Raw genomic sequence first — 19,681 nt, forward strand, 5'->3', positions numbered from 1 at the left:
CATATTCTCACCCAGTCATTTACTCCCCCACTCACCCACGCACTCACTCACTCACTCACACATTCTCAGCCGTTTGCTCACTCACTCACTCACTCACTCACTCACTCACTCACTCACTCACTCACTCACTCACTCACTCACTCACTCACTCACTCACTCACTCAATGACTTCGGACCCTCCGCCTTGTTCGAGCGACTGCAGCCTGCCTCCGTTGCAAGGCACGCACACGCACACGCACACGGCGAGAGCGAGCGCAACTAGTTGGCGGCCCCCCCATCCAGCCCATCGCATGGGCCGATGACTCCCGCCCGCTCCCGCTCGTCCCTTTCCAAAAGCAGGCGGGGAACGAGCTCGCCCCCTCGACCGAGCAACGCTTGAGCGCACTTGCTCGAGTCAAGTCAGAGCGACTCCGACCCGCCGCCGGCGAAATGCAACGGCGAGCCGCATGCGCCGCGGCAAAGCAAAGGGGACGCACGCGAGATGCTGCGCGCCTCCTGCGCCGCCTGCGCCCCCTGCGACGTGCGTAAAAAGGACTTGTCCCCTTCCCCGGGATTCCCCGCTTGATACATCTGCGGGCTGGAGCCACCACGGTGAGTCTTCTTTCTGTTTTCTTTCTTTCTGATCTCTGTGCGTTTCTGTGTTTAAAAAAATAAAACGTTAAGAGGAGGTTGTTGCTGGAACTCCCCCACAACATTCCTACTGTGGTTTGCAGGTGTTCCTAATATTTGGCCAAAGATGCATCGTAAAAACAGTTGCCTGTATTTTATTAAAAAAAAAACAAAAGAGATTGAAACCCCAAATAGTTGATGACAATAACAAAAATAGGAACATAAAGACAAAATGAAAGCTGCACGTATATCTGTTTGTCCATCTATGTGCTTTGCAGTGGTGTGGAAATGTGCTCCGCATTACGCTCTGAGGTGTTCCTAATATTTTGACTTTATCGCTTGGAGTGGACAGTGAACCCCCACAACGCTCCGAGATCTTTAAAGAGAATACTAGTCTTTGCTATTAACTCATTCACTGCCATTGACGACGGGAGATCCGTACAGGTCAAAAATGCATTTCAACTCATTCAATGCCGAGGACGTTATTTTTACGTTTTAAACCTCCTTGTTGTGGGTCAAACTGAATCATTAGAAGGTTACAGAAGTTTTTTAAGGAGACATTTGATTGGCTAATATATATATATATATATATATATATATATATATATATATATATATATATATATATATATATATATATATATATATATATATAACCTTCTAACCTTATAAATTCAGATGTTTTCTTTATAAATAAGCTAAAATTACTCAGAATTACACATTTTTAGCTAATACATATATATATATATATATATATATATATATATATATATATAAATTCTGATATAAAGTCTGATGTTTTCCTTATAAATAAGCTAAAATTACTCAATAAAGTCAGATGTTTTCCTTATAAATAGCTAAAATTACTTATTAATATATATATATATATATATATATATATATATATATATATATATATATATATATATATATGATCTTGGATATGTTGGATCTACATGATTTGTACACATTTCTAACTGCATTTTTTCTTTTATAAATAAGCTAAAACTTAATCATAATTACTCAATTTTAACTCAAAATGGGCTCAGAAAAACGTCTAAACACGTTCTTGGCATTGAATGTTTAGATTTTTAAACAACCTGTCTAAGAATCTTCTCAGGAATATATTTTTCTTCATTTCTTTTCATTGTCTGAAAACAGTTGGCAGTTCATAATACTCCAATGAATGTAGAAATCATACAAATTCCAGCATCTCATTCAGTCTTCATTGTTTTTCATTTATAAAAGTTCCTACTCGTTTGAGGCTAGGCTACCAAATGAATTCGGTTCTTCTCAGACCTTTGGCGTCCGATCGTCACTTATGGAAGAGTTATTGCGTCATCAGCAACGGGACATAATAGCCAGACAATTGTTTACCCTGCATCCCACACGCTGGCATTGTTTGCTGCTCGTTTTCAATTATGCAGAGCGGCTCATAAGGATGATGGCTGAGGGGCGCAGATGAATTTTCCCCACGCCGGGGAACTTCATATGATCCTATGAGGATGTCTCGCGGATTATTTTATACGCGCTCTCCTCACCCTCATCCGTCTTTGTTTCCGCTCTCGTGGAGTGATGTCACAAGTCCAAAGTTAAACCTTAAAAACAAAAAAAAAACTCCGTAGCGTGAAAGTGACTTGAAATGAAAGGAAAGGATGAAAAACGCGCTGGGTGCACCGTGCTTGGCGGCGTGTGAACGCGACGACATCAGAGCCATTAGAACGGTGAGGAAAATCCTCGCGGTGGTGTCATGGAGTCGCCCATAAATAGTTAATGAGGAAATGAAATGCATTAGGATATAGTTGAAGAAATGAGGGACTGTTCTCCACACTCATTTCCAGCTTGTTATGCTAATTGTACAAATCGGGCTTAATGATGAATATTTCATGGTAGAAAAAAAAATAAAAAACCAAGATATCCCGAAAGGAAGTGCACGGTTGCAAGGACGCTTGGTGTCTGAGGTTGCAAATCACGGACATCACTCAGGGCCAGGTGGGGCTCGGAGTCAAGGGTGCCAGGAAAGGGCGCGGAAAATGATTCACGACTTCCTCACGTGCAATAATTGATCGGCTTTCAAAATAAAAGCTTCAAGGTGAGCGGGACTGTCGAAGAATTTGCTTCTGGCAGCTTTTTTTTTTTTTTTTTTTTGCTTAAATAGGAAAACAAGGGTATCTTGGTTTATGGGTGACTCCGCCCCTGGTTGTCATGGTAACCAACGCAATGCTCAGCATTTAAAAGCATCTTAAGAAATGGGATGAGGTTCGGACGCCACAAGATTTCTTGTGGCTTATTCAGGCCGCTAAAAAGTAATTTACCGTCATTCCCCAAATATTTTATGGTAAAATTCTGGTATTCTTGATTTGATTGTGTAAAGGATTCACCATGAGTTTACCGACGACGTAAAAACTAAAGCAAAACAGAATCAGTCTCATCTTAGTAAATTCTTCATATTTTCTTGTATTCGTACTCGTTATCAGTTATATATTTGTTGAGCGTAAAGTGTGATTCACATTTCCTACATTGTGAGCGGTCAGTGAATGCCTCGCAAGTGAAACGTTGAATGCATTGGAAGTTTTGCACCGTCCATGTTCTACCAAGTTTATCTTTGTTTGTGTTTTTATCAAAAAATAAATTAAAAAAACAATTAATAAGCAAGTCGTTTACCGCTGCACTCGTAATTGAATCAGATGGAAGCTTTTACACGATACTCTCGGTTTTAGTAATATTCCAAGGATGGACTCGGACGTTGGTTCAGTTTGCTCGCTTCTTTTATTTTAAAATAATGCCATAAACAACCTCAGCTAACACAAGCTATTGTTAGCTGCAACAGGCATTGGCTGCTAACAGCCAACTAACGCCTGACCTTCTAGCTCGTCCTGTTACGGAAATTATTGTAAGTCGAATAATTTTGAATAAAAAAATTGAAAAACATAAATTTTCTTTAAGTAACTTTTTGTAGGCTGCACCCCATATTTTTGGCTTTTATTTTTTTTTGGGGGGGGTGTCTTATATATGGGGAATTATAGTATTGTATTTATGCTGACAGTTTATTCTAAGCAACTGTTGCTAGCGATTATCACAAACTCTAGCATAAATTAGCAACATAGCAGTCTCGAGTGCCTCTTGAGTAGTCATATTACTTTAAAGACGCAAATTACTCGTAAATTTACACATCAAATTATTCGCTTTGATGCTGACGGTTGCCGTTTGTACTGATCACTTTTGAACAAAACCAGGCTGACGTAAATTTGTTCTGTGGCCGTCACTTTATTTTGACTTTATTTCCTTTATCCATAGCAATTGAGTTGTCTCTCTGTTTATTTTAAAGAAATATTGATTAATGGTCAATCATAATTAACTGTAAATGTTTGATTTTGTCTTGTGTTTATGTTTGTATTTCACCAAGCTATTTTTATTTATTCTGAATACCAAAATACTCGATAGACGCAGCGCTAATGTAAAATCACGATACGTTATCGATAAATCTTTTCCAAAGGGGTTATTTAATTAAAAAAATCGCTCATATAAATGTTTGTCGGGTTTATTACTTCAATTAAAATCATAATCATCCAGGATGACCTTAAAATTGAGATTTTATTTTTAAAGTAACCGCATTTAATAAACAGAGGTCAAAATCAAATATAAACAAACATGAAAAATCGCAAACAATGATAACTCTGGGTGTAGCTAAAACCCGGCACAGACTTCAACAATCCACAAGTTAAGGTTTGCCTTTGTTGCCTAATTCTTCATCCTTTGAGTATTTTAACAAAAGCAAGTCTGAATTATTTTATGAATAATTCAGCAAAAGTGTACTCAAATCCACCAATGACCTTCGCCGTTTCCAAAATAGCAATTAAAATGCTAATATCGCTCCAAACACACTACACATTCATTGCAACTGTAACTAAGGAATAATGACATTTCACGCATCATTATAACACACTTGGGGGGACACATCACCCTCCATTTTTTTTTTTTTAATACTGTTTGCTTGAGGTCTGTCAGCGCAGGATGGCAACGAAACAAATGCGAGATAATTTTAGTGACGCTTTGTGTATTGAACGCTCCTCAAAGCGGCAAAACATGACTACAAACACACGGGAAGGCTTTGAGGTGCCTTTCAACAGTGGCGCCGTCACTTCGCTGGCCCCGCAGGCCCTCCTAAGTGTTTACAGTCGTCGGCACATGAGTTGGCTTGGAAGCAATTGAGCAGATGGCGCCGCGAAAAAAAAAAAAAAAAAAAAAAAAGGTCTGCCTTTGGGCTATGAAACGCAACCCGCCGGAGCAAAGATGAGATGTTGGGAAGATGTGATCAATAATAGAGATGAAGATAAACTTCTGGATGAGTCTCGCCGTTGAGACAAAACTGTTTCGGGTGGCGCAACGGAGACGATTGTAAGCCAAAGCGGGCTGTTGTCATTTCTCATCGCAGTAATTAGGAATGGGACGAGACCCAAATCCCACATTGACTTTACGAGAATGAGGAGAGATTTTGGCAACGTTTGTGATATAAAAATAACACTACGCTCTATTAAATTTTCCGTGTTGAAGCACGAAAACGGAATTTTGCGAAAATTTTGCTTTGATCGGCAAAAATTGAGCAAAAAAAAACGTTTTTTTTTCAGGAATAAGCCTCACTGGACTATAAACCGCATTCCATAATGTCAGATATTTACGCAAAAATATGTTATATGGAAATTTTTAAATTTTTGATAGTTATTTTAAAAAAAATATTGCCTGCCAAAAGCAATATCCCCTCTTTAACAGACTCAGCATGCCTGCATATTTAGCACCAATTTATTAATGCAAAAATGGATGGATTATTTTCACAAAACACTAACAGAATCCTGCAGAGTTAAATAGCAGTTCAAACTCAAAATCAATTCTTTGAAAGCATTTTCTTCTCTCTCCCAAAGTTTAATTGCTAGATTCTTTAAGTGAACATATAAACTCATTGCAGATAATTCATACATACAATCATAAATATTTAAATACCGTCATATAGACCTTATATCAAATTTACACATCACAAACATTTATACACAATCTTTTTCAATTGAGACTTTTTAAAATAATTTTAATGATTTATTTTTAAAATTTTTGTCGAGTTTTGTCTCCTGATGACTAGCAAAAAAAAAAAAAACGAAAAAAGTAGATAAGGCGCACTGGAAAATTCGCGGCTTATAGCCTGAAAAATAAGGGTACTTAAAAAAAAAAAAAAAAGGATTTCGATTTCAGGTTTTCGGCATACTGTTCGTTCATGTTCAATGAAAAAAAAATGCACAAAAAATTAAAATAAAAAAAAATCACCAAGTAGTTACATCTCACACATATTCAGTAGTATTGTCCTTGAATTTCATGAAATTAATAGCAATTTTTTTCTACTCTCCAAATTTCTCTTTCACGAACACAAAACCTCTCAAAGAAAGTGACCAATACTGGTATCGGCTACTATGTTAAGTACTGATATTTACAAAACTGAATATGATGCTGTAAAAATTAGGCTATCGAGTTCAAAAATGTCCCCACTACAAAGGAAAAATAAAACCTTGTGTTTGTGTGAGTGAATCTCATTCCTCACGTCAGCTTCATTTTCTAGACTTTTAACGAAGGGCCTCTCAAGTGTCCTAGATCCGTACGGTACCTGCTCCACTTTCCAAGGGTCAAATCCGAGCTGTGGAACCTGAAATTTATGACGTGTAGGACAGTGAAAAATATCGTTTGGGAAGCACCCGACTTTCTTTGTGAGGGGATTATTTTTGGAAGATGAATAATATGATGTCAGGGCGATGCATATTAATCAGATTTATGCAAATAAACTTCAGGAAAAGTTTTGGAGAAGAAGTTTGGTCAAGATATTATCCATGCCAGCCTTAATAGGTCAGAAGAATTTCTTATTTTTGCCAATGGGCATTAAGAGCCAAAAGAACAGCCCACGTTGTTGCTTAAAAGCCATGCAACAGGCACTCAAAGAAAATCATTTTTTCCACGTTTTGCTTCTAATTTATCTGGACTTCGATCGCTTGATTTTTGGGGCAGCCTCACAGTTCTGAGGTTTCAGGTTTCAGCCTTCCTGTGTGAGCTTGGCACATATCTTGCTAGCGTAGGTTTTCTCCATGGATTCCATCTTCCACCCACATTCAGAAAACAAGCTTAGGTTCATTGAAAACTCCAACATTTGCTGAGGTGTGGCTGCGAATGGGAATGGTTGTTTGTCGATATGTGCCTTGTGATTGGCTGGCGACCAGTCGTGGCCTCTTAGTCAAGTCAGACTCGAGAGAGAATAAGCGGTAAACCAGGGGCGGAGCTAAATTGGGGGGGTAAGTCCACCCCTTGTCACTTTCTGGCCACACCTACACAAGGGGACAGTTTTGATTGGTTGTCATTTTTCTGCCATGCAGTTTTCATGGACACCTTTATCTGTCTGTTTTTCTATGCAAAATTTCTATAATATAACAAAATGATCATTTTAGAATACCCAGACAATGCATGTGACCCCCTGGCCACGCCTTTCTACTGATTACTGGCCACGCCCTTGCCTGTAACATGGAAAACATCAAATACTATAAAATGGACCCTTAAAGCAAAAGAAAACCATAGATTCTATATTCAAATGCAAAAACGGTCAATCAAATGATATAATTTGGACTGGCAAACATCTGCTAGCCGAATGCTAACATGTAGTGCAAAACAGCATATCCATGCTAACAGAAATGAGCAAAGGGGACTTACAGTTGTTCCAAACCTTGAAACAATGCTACTTCTCTATAACTCAATAGTAATGCATTACTTAATACCGTCAAAGTAATCAGATTATATTTACTTTTCTATTGGCGCCATCAATTGTTTTTGTATGCGTGTTAGCTTTAAAATGTAAGTAACTTGACAATACAGGGAGTAGCACAAAGTATTACTTAGCACAGTGTTTTAATAAACAACAAACAGGAAGGAAGACAAGTGCCTTTTACTCAAGAGGAGAATGGACAGGAACCCGCACCTTCTCAGAGCTCCTTCCAGTTTGGTTATACTTTCTGTCCGCCCCTCTTTTATTTGTGATGGTTGACCCTACTTACAAAATCACTTGCTGTCATGAAAACATTATTGCAGCAAGGTAAAAATCACTTTCTGGTAGTGGGGGATGTAGGTGGGAGTCCATATACACTATCAGTCCATGCAATCACTGCTATCTTCTTTCCCAGGAACATGGCGAAAGACCCCATCCTGTTCCGTCCCGTGATTAGGTCCTTAGGTCATCATGCCTGTGATTCATTACAGCTACAGGAGACATGACAATCCCGACAGAGAATATCCATGTCTACCAATATTACATGTTGCAAAGGCCTATATTATAAATTGCATGAAGAGCGTGCTCATGAAAAAAAAAAAAAATCGGGAAGAAAAAAATCTTTCACTTGCATTTGCATGAGTGCGTAGGCGGATGGTTGGGGGGGTGGTGCAGATGGTGCATGTGCGTGTGCGCCTACGCCTCTGGGAAGAACACCTACTCTAAGTGCTCTAGGGCATCTGCAAACACCACGGATGTACCCCCACCGTTGCCCGTACAAAAATAAGAATATATCATTTTTCATCTCTTTCCTAAAAGGTTGTTGGCGAATAATTTTCTGGGGGCTTCGTGGAAAATTGACTTGAAGGGCTCGTCTGTTTATAATGCAAATACCGTAATTCCCCAAATATAGGACGCACCTGTGTATAGAACGCACCCTTAATTAAGGGTCAAATTCTGGTATTTTCTATGTTACCGTGTACAGGACGCCCCAAGAGTTTGGCAACAATGTAAAAACTATAGTAAAACAGAATAAATATAATCTTTTGTAAACTCGTTTAGCGTGTTCCAGATTTACGACGTTGTGAGCAGTCAGTGAACACCTCACCAGTGTAATATTGAGCAGTGGAGATCGTTTTGCCATATAAATACGTAAAGCATCCATGTTCCTGCGAGTTTGGGCTCCGTTATAGCTGCTAGCTAGCAAGTGTGTAGCTAAGCACAATTTTCTCACCAAAATTGATCAAAAACGGATTAACGTCGGGCATTCCTAAACAAATAGAAACTAGTTATTTGGTTTTTTGTGTTTATAATTGTTTTCACCACGAAAAAAATAAATAAATACATGATGAGAATTTCAAATTTTCTGTAGATTATCCAAATACCAAAAATAATCGATAATTGCAGCCCTGGTTCAAATGTATTTGGTAGCATTGGCTACCAACATAGATAAATATAACCTGTTAGAGTTGACTGCGCTTTAATCTTGAAGACTACACTTTACCATGCCAATAATCTTGAGGGCTCCAACACTTCTACTTATCTATATTTTATATGTCCATTCTGCTCCACACGCTATCAATTATTCATCTTTTGAATGTTTGCTGGAAAAACAAAACCCTACTACTGTTGTTTTATATTTTAGCCTCAAACAACACGGGAGTGGAAGGTAAGCATGTTTGTTAAGGGGACACTTGGCCCGGATAAAATGTTTAATAAAAGTGGACATCTGGCTCATAACGAGACGCTCTAATGCTCAGCTGGCATCTAAAAGTCTGACTTTGTGTAACCTTTGTTCCAGCGGTGACGTGACTCACATAGACGCTAAACCAAACCAACGAACCAAATTTGTATTACAATAGTTTTAAGGGATGTTTTTTAAAATGCATTGATTTTTTTTTTTTTGCCACTACCACTACTAAACCACGGGTGTAAAAACTATGGCCCGGGGGCCATTCGTGGACCCGTTGTCCATTTTAAATGTCCCGTGCCATTGAATACATTTTTAGGGGCGAGTCTAGTTGTGAAAAAGAGTAGATGCCACTACTGCTAATATACTCATTTACATACTGCAGAGCTTTTGCAAATACTGTACACAAGGGTATATTTATGAAATAATTGTTTCTACCACTTTTTCGCCCTGTGTCAAGGTCCGATTTACCACAATAATGCTTCTCGAGTAACGATATATATAATAGGGATGTTCCAATCACAACAATCACAATTTTTTGCACCTGGATCTGAGAAGCTGATTTTGAGGATCTGTCGATACTGAATCCTGATTCGATATTTTGGCAATACAGTAAAAAAAAAAATAAAAAAAAAAAAACGTTTCCAAATTGTCTTCTGGAATGATTTTTTTAAGTGTTATTTTTGTTTTATTAGGAAAAATATACAAAACCTTTGAAGAAGCAGTAAAAATCAAGTAGCCTAAAACATTTAAATGTTTAAATGTTGGCTGTATTTAATTTAACTGTTTACAGCTGTGTTTCTATGTTGTTTATAGTAGGGTAAATGTTTTTGTTTTCATTTGGAAATACTTTTAGACCTTTAAATGAAAAAAAAAGAGACAAATAAGTCCCCCCACCCAATTCCAATCATCTAAAAATGATGTGATCAGGCCCAATTTCAGATTAGCTGATCGGGATCTGTGCATAAATAATAAGTAATAAATAATAAATAATATAGAATTTCAAATAATTGAAAGATGGCCCCTGTGCATTTCTATTTTTATTTTGTGTGGCCCTCAAACAAAAACGTTCGCACACTCCTGCAGTGCTTCAAACCCATTTTTTGAATAATTGCTGAGTTAAATAAATCAAATTAGTGACTTAAGTATTTAGTCGGTGGAATAAAACCTAATCACCCCCTGGGGGGGGGTTGCCGTTTTTGTTGTCGTCTGAAATTGATGTCAAAGTGCCTCTCCGGCCTCGCGTTGTTAACATCGCAGCTCATCTGTTTTCCGTCTTGGGTTATCCAACATAGCGGTCCAATTTTGCTTAATTGTTAAAGAGTCTCCAGGCTCCCATGAAGTTATCACTCATTCTCCTCAGTCTAATCTTTTTTTCTCCTTCGTCATATTCTTCCACACACATGCAGACACACACTCCCGAGATTCTCGGCCGGCTCCTCTTTAGCGTACGCTCGAATCAACAGCAGACAGGAGCTGACAGACGAACGGCGATGGCTCTACCTCCGCTGAGTTAAATCAATTAGCCCCCCCCCCCCCCCCCCCTCCCCCTCCGGCGGGGAACATGCGGCATTAGCAAGTCCGCCGGGTTCACGGGGCGCTTCACCCGGTGCTGCCGACGAATTACTGCGCGGCATCTGGTGGGACTCGGGCCAAGTCTGCAAGCGCGAGTGAATTGGATTTTCTCATGAATGGGGCTATGATGTTTTGTACAGTACGGTGGATGCGTTCCGCTTAGAAGTTGTTAGAGCTTCCTGCTTTTGGCTCTGCCCTCGTGTCATTTCATTTCAAAACCAGATGGAGGAACTAATGCCTTTTCACGCAAGCCCAATTTCGCCGGGGCCTGTTCTTGATTGGAAATCTTTTCCTCTCATCCATTCATTACCCGTCTCATTATCTCATTGTCCCGTAAACCAGAGCGCAAGGAGATAAGCCTCGTGTTTGACTTGACTGATATGTAAACAGATAGGCCATTAAAGCATCTATCACACGTGATGAAAGTAACGCCGGAATACAATGGAAGCTCCGAGGTCCAACGCAATCTATTTTGGGAAACAACAGGTCGATCTACCGTTTGTTCGAGTTTAGGGATCGTTTTTGCCTCTATGGCAGAAAACTATTGGGCCCCCGTGTTACGAGATTAATTGGGCTCGCAAGGCGAATTCACCGATCCAAACCTATGTTAAATAGCTGATGCCTTTCGAACCCCGAGTAAAAACATCCAAACTGTACATATTAGAAATCGGTACTAGAATAGTATCGTAAGTGCTACGTCTATATAATATACATGTACAGAAAACATCATAAATAAAAAACTATAGAAAGGATTTATTTACCTTTGAGTGGCGCTAGTTATGCCCTAATAAGAGTTATCTCCAGCATGGTTTCCATAAAAATCATCTTCTTACTTCTCTCTTAAACATCACTAGCAATCTTGGGACCCATGGCTAACCCTTTCAACTTTGAACTAAGCAGTAAAATTCACTATAAATACGCTTCTGTAACCACTCACAACTTCACCGTTCCGCCATTTTGAAACAAGTGAGGCCGACCAATTGCGGACCAGCATCTCCCTGACGAGACGCCGACAAATAGCAGACCAGAATTGTAGTGACGCGTTGCAGGGACGACAACTGAAAATTTGTGTGATTACCTAAAAACGCTTGCGGATGGAGACGAAACAACACAAATACAGCCAAGCCCCTAGGGTCATGACAGTTGTTTTTGTCGCAAAACTGGGAAAATACCATAAAGAGGGGATGAAAAAACTCAGTATTCCACGTCGCAACATTAAAATAACGTAAGACGGACGCTGTAACACGGTAGTCTACTGTATTCTTAGGCTGCAGGTTTCATTACACACATGCGCTAATTAATAATGCAATAACACAGAGGCGAATAATACAAAGCCCCTCTGATGCCAGGTATGAGGAAAAAGATATATCTGCTCCCTCAATTTACTAATCTGTACTCTCAATCTACTAATCTGTACCCTCATTTTACTCATCGGCACCCTCCATTTAATAAATTTTAACTTCAGTTTACTAATCTGCTCCCTTAATTTGCTAATCTGTATCCTCGGTCATAAAAATCCAAGTCCAAGTCAAGTATGAGCCCAAAAAGTAAGAATTATAAATCCAGGTCCAGATTAGATCAAACGTAAACCCAAAAACAATATACCAAAATGTACAATTTTCACGACAACAAAATGAAACAAATTACATCATGCTAAACACTAAAAGAACGTTTTTTAACCCCGGTCGTGAAGTGCGAGCCGGTTAAGAATATTTTGGGAGTCAATTACAATCAGTTACAAGTTTTAGTCAAATGCCAAGGAGTCCAGGTCAAGTTTTAGACAAAAACAAAAAAATAACTGTTGAGTCTGAATTTGAGTCAGAGTCCACATCCAACTACTACAGCTTTGCTTCCTATACAACAAAAGCAAAGTATGTTTTATTTTTCATTTCAACTTTTTATAGCTGCACAAAGGCTGCAGGATTCAGATGAAAGAACGTTCACACAGAGAGCAGACAGCGAAAAGATGAAACAGATCAGCAAGAGTCTCGTAATCCAGGCTTTGCATTTGAGTCTCTGCAGATGTCCCGCGTCAGACTGACTACATGGAACACATTTGGCTCCATGAGGGTCTCCAACTATTCTTAAATTCACTTTTCAGGATTTTCCGTGTATGTACTTTTTTTGAATCTGTACCAAACACACCGGTTTTGTCTGCTAGCTGATGATGTGACCGTTAAGTCTTTAAAAATAAATAAATAAACAAACCGTTCAGCTCTGGCTCTGTTGTTGTCATGGGTTAAAGTTAATGTTAAAATTAATTGTGAAAAGTCTTCCTGCTATAATATTTAAGACAATTATTACTGCAGTACATACATATACTTGAATCTTAAATTACTAAACCTTATACAGTAACTGTACTGTTATCCCTTCCCATCCAGCAAAATCAATCTTAAGTGGCTGTAGTCTCACTGATGAGCTCATATTAGCGGCGCCCAGAAGTCTAATTAAAGCAAAGCCTGTAGCTGAACAAACATGATAACAATCACAGTTTACACTTGAAATCCCAACTTAGTACAAAAAACATCTAGCTAAGAGATTTACAACGCTCCGGTGAAGCCTCTATCCTCTACCTAACAGTGTGTGATTTTTATAATTGAGACTGGCACTGCTCTCTTGGTCTACCTAACAGCGGGAGTTGGTGCGGGCGAAGATTGCAACTCCTGCCTTCATTGGTAGATGATCACGCCTGGAGCAAACCACGTGTCTTGTAGGAGTACCCAAGCATGAAAAATAGTGGAGCATAAACAGTACGTTTGGACCGGGAATTTACGTCAACAACCCCGCCCCCCCGGCCCCAAACCACACACACCCCAATCCCCACTTGGACATTAGTTTCCGAGAGCGAGTATAGATCAGAACCGCCCCTGTCAACGATTGGCTGGCGGTCTGTGAAAAATCTGTACTCTCATGTCTGGTCCCGGGCGGACAAAAGGTTGGGGCCCACTGCTCTAAATCATCAGTAGATGTGAATGTGAGGATGAATAGTTTGTCTATATGTGCCCTGGACACAGCTTGTCCCCTCAGGCAAGAGGCTACAGTCTATTTGGACCACAATCTCACACTACGCCAGCAACTTCTTCCCCAAGGCGATCGGCTCGATTCATGAGTACACACGCAAAAAAAAAACAAACGGTGTCACCTCCACTTTACACCTACGCAAAAGTGAATTTTGCACGTTTCAGGTTGGCCCGTATTTTTTTCGGCTTCCTTTGCTGTCTTGTCCATTGTTTAATTTTTAGAATTTATGTTTCACGTTGCACGAAAATTCCCAAACATGAATGTTTATGGAATACTGTATATCATCATTTCTACAACAAAGGAGGGTCAAAACAAGCCCAAAAGATATAGTTAAAAAAAAAAATACTCAACTGAATTGGAGTTGATCAAAAATCCATCATCAAAAAGCCAACGCTGCTTGATGTGAAACTTGCGAAAATAAATACCAAATAATTCAAATTCAATAACATATTAAAGCCACGTTCTGACAAGCCAATCTTCTCTTTTTTTCTCTCCGTTTCATCCTTTCACGAGCGGGCCCAAATCATTTGTGGTTTACTGGTTAGCATGGAGATGGTTTTGGACGTCATCTAGCTTGTCTTGAAAATACATTGGCGCGCAATCCTACAGCCTACATTTCGCCACCTGTCGTCCTTATTGTGGATCCGAAATTAACAATAGATTTGGACAAGACTCTCATGCGATTGCGTTCCCTTGGGAATGAAAGATGATGTCGTCGAGATGGAATGCCGGAGAAACAAAGCAATGTTTGATAAATACGCTGGTTAATATTTAAAGGGGCGAAATATTATAGTGTTGTTTCAACACATTTGAGGAGATTTAAAAAAAAAAAAGATATACAAGGGACTAAAAAGTCACACACTAAAAATAGTTGGGTCAAAAATAACCCAAATATGGGTCACAAAAGGACTGACCCAATGTTTGGGTCAATTGGACCCAACTTTCCGGGTTGTTTTGTGCTCATTTGGGGAAATTTGTATCAAACTATCCAGAAGTTTGGGTCAAATTGACCCAAATAATTGTATATGATTATTTATTTATATTTATCTATTGTTGTGTCCATTTATGTCAATATTTTTGGACCCGTCATGTTTTTTTTTTATCCATAATGGGTTCTTTTTAATCCAACTGGTACTCCATTTGTATACAAGCAAAAAGACCTTCCTTTTTAAAAATGTCTATTTTATTTAACCTTTTAACAACCAGAATTTTTTTTTTTGATTATACATACAGTATAACACAAATCAATAATTTTTCAAAATGTGTACCTCTAGCAAATTGGTAATCCGTCATCAAAATAGGTAGGCAAGTTTGCATAGTTTTAATTGAATAATTAATTATTTATTTAAAATCTTAGTCAAATCAATGACCCGCAAAACCCCAAAATCTTGATTTTTTGTGATTTGTTCTTTGATTCAAATTCCTCCAGCATTTGTACTAACTAAATAACACACATTCTTGAAACCGTTCTTTTTTTTTTAAAACAACAATACCCAATTTAGGGTCAATTCAAATGAATTTTGTTTTTTCAAAACAGCAACATTTTAGACACTGTAGTTTCCCAGAATTACAATGTTAATTACAGTACAAAAAAATAAAATAAAAAATCTGTTTGCTGTTTATCCAAACTTCGGCTCGGGGGCCATTTTCGGCCCACCATCCACATATTTGCGGCCCAGGGCATATACTAAAAATATACTTTGAAATGGCCCGCAGTAGAATTTTTTTAGTCAATGCATGCTTGTTTAATTGATTTACACTGTGTTCAATAAATTAAAGTACATTTTTTCTCTATTCGGCCCTCAGAGGAAAAAACTGAACACCTCTGCTTTAATCTGATTATCAGGCTTTCATTATGTACTCTAATGATTGCTTGAGGCAAAGGGTAAAAACGTCAAGTCATAAACCGAAGATTGCTGCGATTAATTCAATTTTACACTAAAGTTAGCCAATCTTAACCTCGCAAGGAGATTCGATCGTCACGCTCGACTGGAGAGTAAATAAATAAAAGCCGGCTGCGGATGATCGTGCGTGAAATCCATTTATAAGTCGAGGTTGGTCATCATTCTTGTGGGTGTTTGTTTGTTTGTATATAAACGGAGGAAGAGATTATGGAAGAGGTACCGAACGCAAACTAACTTTTTCCCTTTTTTGCCTCGCACGCAGAGAACCGCCGAGGAACATGCTCGGCGCGAGTCTCGACTCGGATCACGTAACGGTCGATCTGCCCCACGAGGACTCCGCCGGCGATAACGACGAGCCCGCCCGCGTATCTGTCGTCATCATCGTAGCGCACGTCGCGCGCCGCCTCGCCTTATTGAAACGGAGGAGCCCATTAAAGCGGTTGATAGATACGAAGGTTGGGCGTTGAGGTGTTGTCGCCGGCCGGCCGCCTCTTGGAGATGTGATAAGAGGAGAGGGACAAAAGTGGCTACCTGACAGAAGCTGAATACAAATGAGGATCCGTCGCTCATGTAAGCGGGGCCCAATCGATGTTCCCAAACTGAAATGGACAAATAAGTCGGCTCGGGTTACAGGACCATTAGCTCGCAAAACGATGGGATCGGACGTCGGCTCCGGGTGGATATGAAAAACGAGGCGCGGGGGGATTTAAGCAGGCACTCGAGTTTGGCGATGAGGCTCTTCTGAAGCTCCTATACAAGATGGAGATGTTCAACGGCTCCTTGGACTACATCGCCGGGAACTTCACGGAGATTCCGGATCCGACGACGTCGGTTCCCCACTGGAGCGAGGCGGCGGTTTGGGGCTTCCAGATCTCCCTGTCGGTCCTCTTGGGCGTGGTGACGTTCGCCACGGTGCTGTCCAACGCCTTCGTCATCGCCACCATCTTCCTGACCAGGAAGCTGCACACGCCGGCTAACTTTCTGATCGGCTCCCTGGCCGTCACGGATCTCCTCGTGTCCATCCTGGTGATGCCCATCAGTATAGTGTACACGGTGAGCAAGACCTGGTCGCTGGGGCAGATCGTATGCGACATCTGGCTGTCGTCCGACATCACCTTCTGCACGGCGTCCATCCTCCACCTGTGCGTCATCGCCCTGGACCGCTACTGGGCCATCACGGATGCGCTGGAGTACTCCAAGCGCCGCACCATGCGCCGAGCCGGGATCATGGTCGGGGTGGTGTGGGTGATCTCCATATCGATCTCCATGCCTCCGCTCTTCTGGCGGCAGGCCAAAGCCCACGAGGAGCTGACGGAGTGCTTGGTGAACACGGATCAGATCTCGTACACCCTCTACTCCACCTTCGGGGCCTTCTACGTCCCCACCGTGCTCCTGGTCATCCTCTACGGACGGATTTATGTGGCGGCCCGCTCCCGCATCTTCAAGATGCCCACGTCGTCCGGGAAGCGCTTCACCACGGCGCAGCTCATCCAGACCTCGGCGGGCTCGTCCTTGTGCTCCCTCAATTCTTCATCCAACCAGGAAGGGCATCTCCAGGAAGGGCACGTCCACTCAGGAACGGGGAGCTCGCCTCTCTTTACGAACAGCGTGAAGGTGAAGTTGGCCGACAGCGTGCTGGAAAGGAAGCGGCTGTGCGCGGCCCGCGAGAGGAAAGCCACCAAGACGCTGGGCATCATCCTGGGAGCTTTCATCGTGTGCTGGCTGCCCTTCTTCGTGGGCACGCTGGTGACGGCCATTTGCAAGGAGTGCTGGTTCCACCCGCTGCTCTTTGACGTCTTCACCTGGCTGGGCTATCTCAACTCGCTCATCAACCCGGTCATCTACACCGTCTTCAACGACGAGTTCAAGCAGGCCTTCCAGAAACTCATTAAGTTCAGGCGCTTCTCCTGAAGACCAAACGGGACAAACGCTCTAAGATCAGATGGGTCGAAAATTGGGCCAAAAAACGGACCGACGCAACTTTTGGGGGTTTTCTTTAGACCATAAATTGTTGGGTCAAACGAATCATAAATGTAGTAGGGAATTTATTAGCAAAACAACAAAAATCTTTTACTTTTAAAGTTATTTATTTAACCCAGCTTCAATAAATCACTTCTCGAGTTTTTTATTCGACCCATTTTTTTGGGTCAAAATACAACAAGAAAATTAAGTAAAATGATTCATCACAATAACAAAATAAAAATCAAGCTGTTTTGCATGAAATCACCTAAAATTGTCTTACATAAGTAACTTTTTAGGTTATTTATTTTAGCCTTTTTGGGTTGAATAATTCAAAAAGTAGGGTCCAAAGAATAATCTACCAAACAACCAATAAATTGGGCTGTTTGTCGGCCAAAAATTATTATTATTTTTTTTTTTTAAGAAAACATTTAGGTCATTTATTTAACACAACTTTTTGGCATAAAAACATAGTTTAAAAAGTGATTTATTTGACCTTTTTTTCTTGTGAAATTAAAAACACGATAAATCGAGTCACAGAATAATCTACTTAATGGAAAACAATATTTGTTTTGAACAACACAACCAAAATTGTTTTGTTTTATATAAAACAGTTGGAATGGATATCACACCCAAATTTTGGCTTAAATAAATAATTTTTGAGTAATTTATTTAACCCATTTTGGGGGTTCAAAAACAAAGTTGGGTCAAATGAATAATCCCCCAAATTTTGCACAAATCCACCAAAAATTGAAATAAATTTGGTTTACTTATTTAACCCAATTTTGCTCTTGAATAAATAACCTTTTGTGTGTTTTTTTTTTGACCCATTATAGGATTAAATAAACAACAAATATGGTCAAATATGCCACAAAACGAGCCCAAAATTTAGTTGTTTTGCAAAAAAAACACCCAAATTTGGTTTTGCGGGTAATTAATATGACCCAACGAAACATTGTCAACATTTTTGGGGGTATTCAATCAGCTCAAAAAGTTGGGTCCTCCATTTTTGACCCATATGTTTTTAGAGTAAAAATAGAATCAATAAGTATAGTCCATCTGATGTAAATTTTCCATCTTGTGAAGATATGTGCATATAGTAGATGTATTTATTTTTTACAAGCAATTACTCAGTGCCATACCACGCCAGCTTTCAAGAAAAAGACTTGCATGCGGAAACGTACGGACTCTAGCGTTCATCTAGAAAACATGAGGAAGAATGATGAATCTTTTAGCAGGGATGTGCACTCACTGGCCACAAAATTAGGTACACCTGACCGATTGCAGCACATTTCAAAGTGCGAGGGATAGCGGCTTAAAAAAACGAAAAACCGCCAAGAATTACTCCAAATTTAGTTAATGTTTGAGATTATTTGTAAAGTTTCCAGTTATAGACCCTTTCAAGTTTGCTGGAGCATTTCCTTCACGTACCTGACATTTTTGCTCCCCGCTAACACCCATAATTCCAAAAAATAGATTAGAAAAACAATCACAACAATGGTCATAAATTATTTCTTTTACTGTTGACATAATAATTCTGCACCTAAATCTAAAACTTAATATATTGTAATTCCCCAAATATAAGACGCACCTATGTATAAGACACACCCTTAAATTTGTGGTCAAATTCTGACATTTCCTACGTTACCACGTCTAAGACGCACCAACACTTGTAACAATGTAAAAAACAATAGCAAACCAGAATAAATCTCATCTTTCTTCATATTTTTTTCTGTTTATATCAGTAAGTTATACATTTGTTGCTAGTTAAGTGTGTTTCAGATTTCCCACGTTATGAGTGGTCAGTGAACGCAGCAACAGTAAAAGCGCTAACGCAGCTACTATGCTAATATATATATATATATATATATATATATATATATATATATATATATATATATATATATATATATATATATATATATATATATATATATATATATATATGTGTGTGTGTGTTATGAGTGGTCAGTGAACGCAGCAACAGTAAAAGCGCTAACGCAGCTACTATGCTAATATATATATATATATATATATATATATATATATATATATATATATATATATATATATATATGCATCTTTTTTCATGTTCGTCCACTAATAAAGTATTAATTTACCAATATGTTGGTATGC

General features: G+C 39.5%; 1 protein-coding gene across 1 annotated transcript; it reads left to right on the forward strand.

Moving 5' to 3' along the window:
- Positions 1–360: 360 nt before the first annotated feature.
- Positions 361–19,417, forward strand: htr1d (5-hydroxytryptamine (serotonin) receptor 1D, G protein-coupled). Its single transcript, XM_088432970.1, has 2 exons — positions 361–591; positions 15,849–19,417. Exon 2 carries the CDS (start codon positions 16,346–16,348, stop codon positions 17,495–17,497), a length of 1,152 nt encoding a protein of 383 aa, XP_088289096.1. The 5' UTR covers positions 361–591; positions 15,849–16,345; the 3' UTR covers positions 17,498–19,417.
- The last annotated feature ends 264 nt before the right edge of the window (positions 19,418–19,681 follow it).

Source organism: Hippichthys cyanospilos, chromosome 14 (genome assembly GCF_059441005.1).
Source record: "Hippichthys cyanospilos isolate Australia breed blue-spotted pipefish chromosome 14, RoL_Hcya_1.0, whole genome shotgun sequence".
NCBI lineage: Eukaryota > Metazoa > Chordata > Actinopteri > Syngnathiformes > Syngnathidae > Hippichthys > Hippichthys cyanospilos.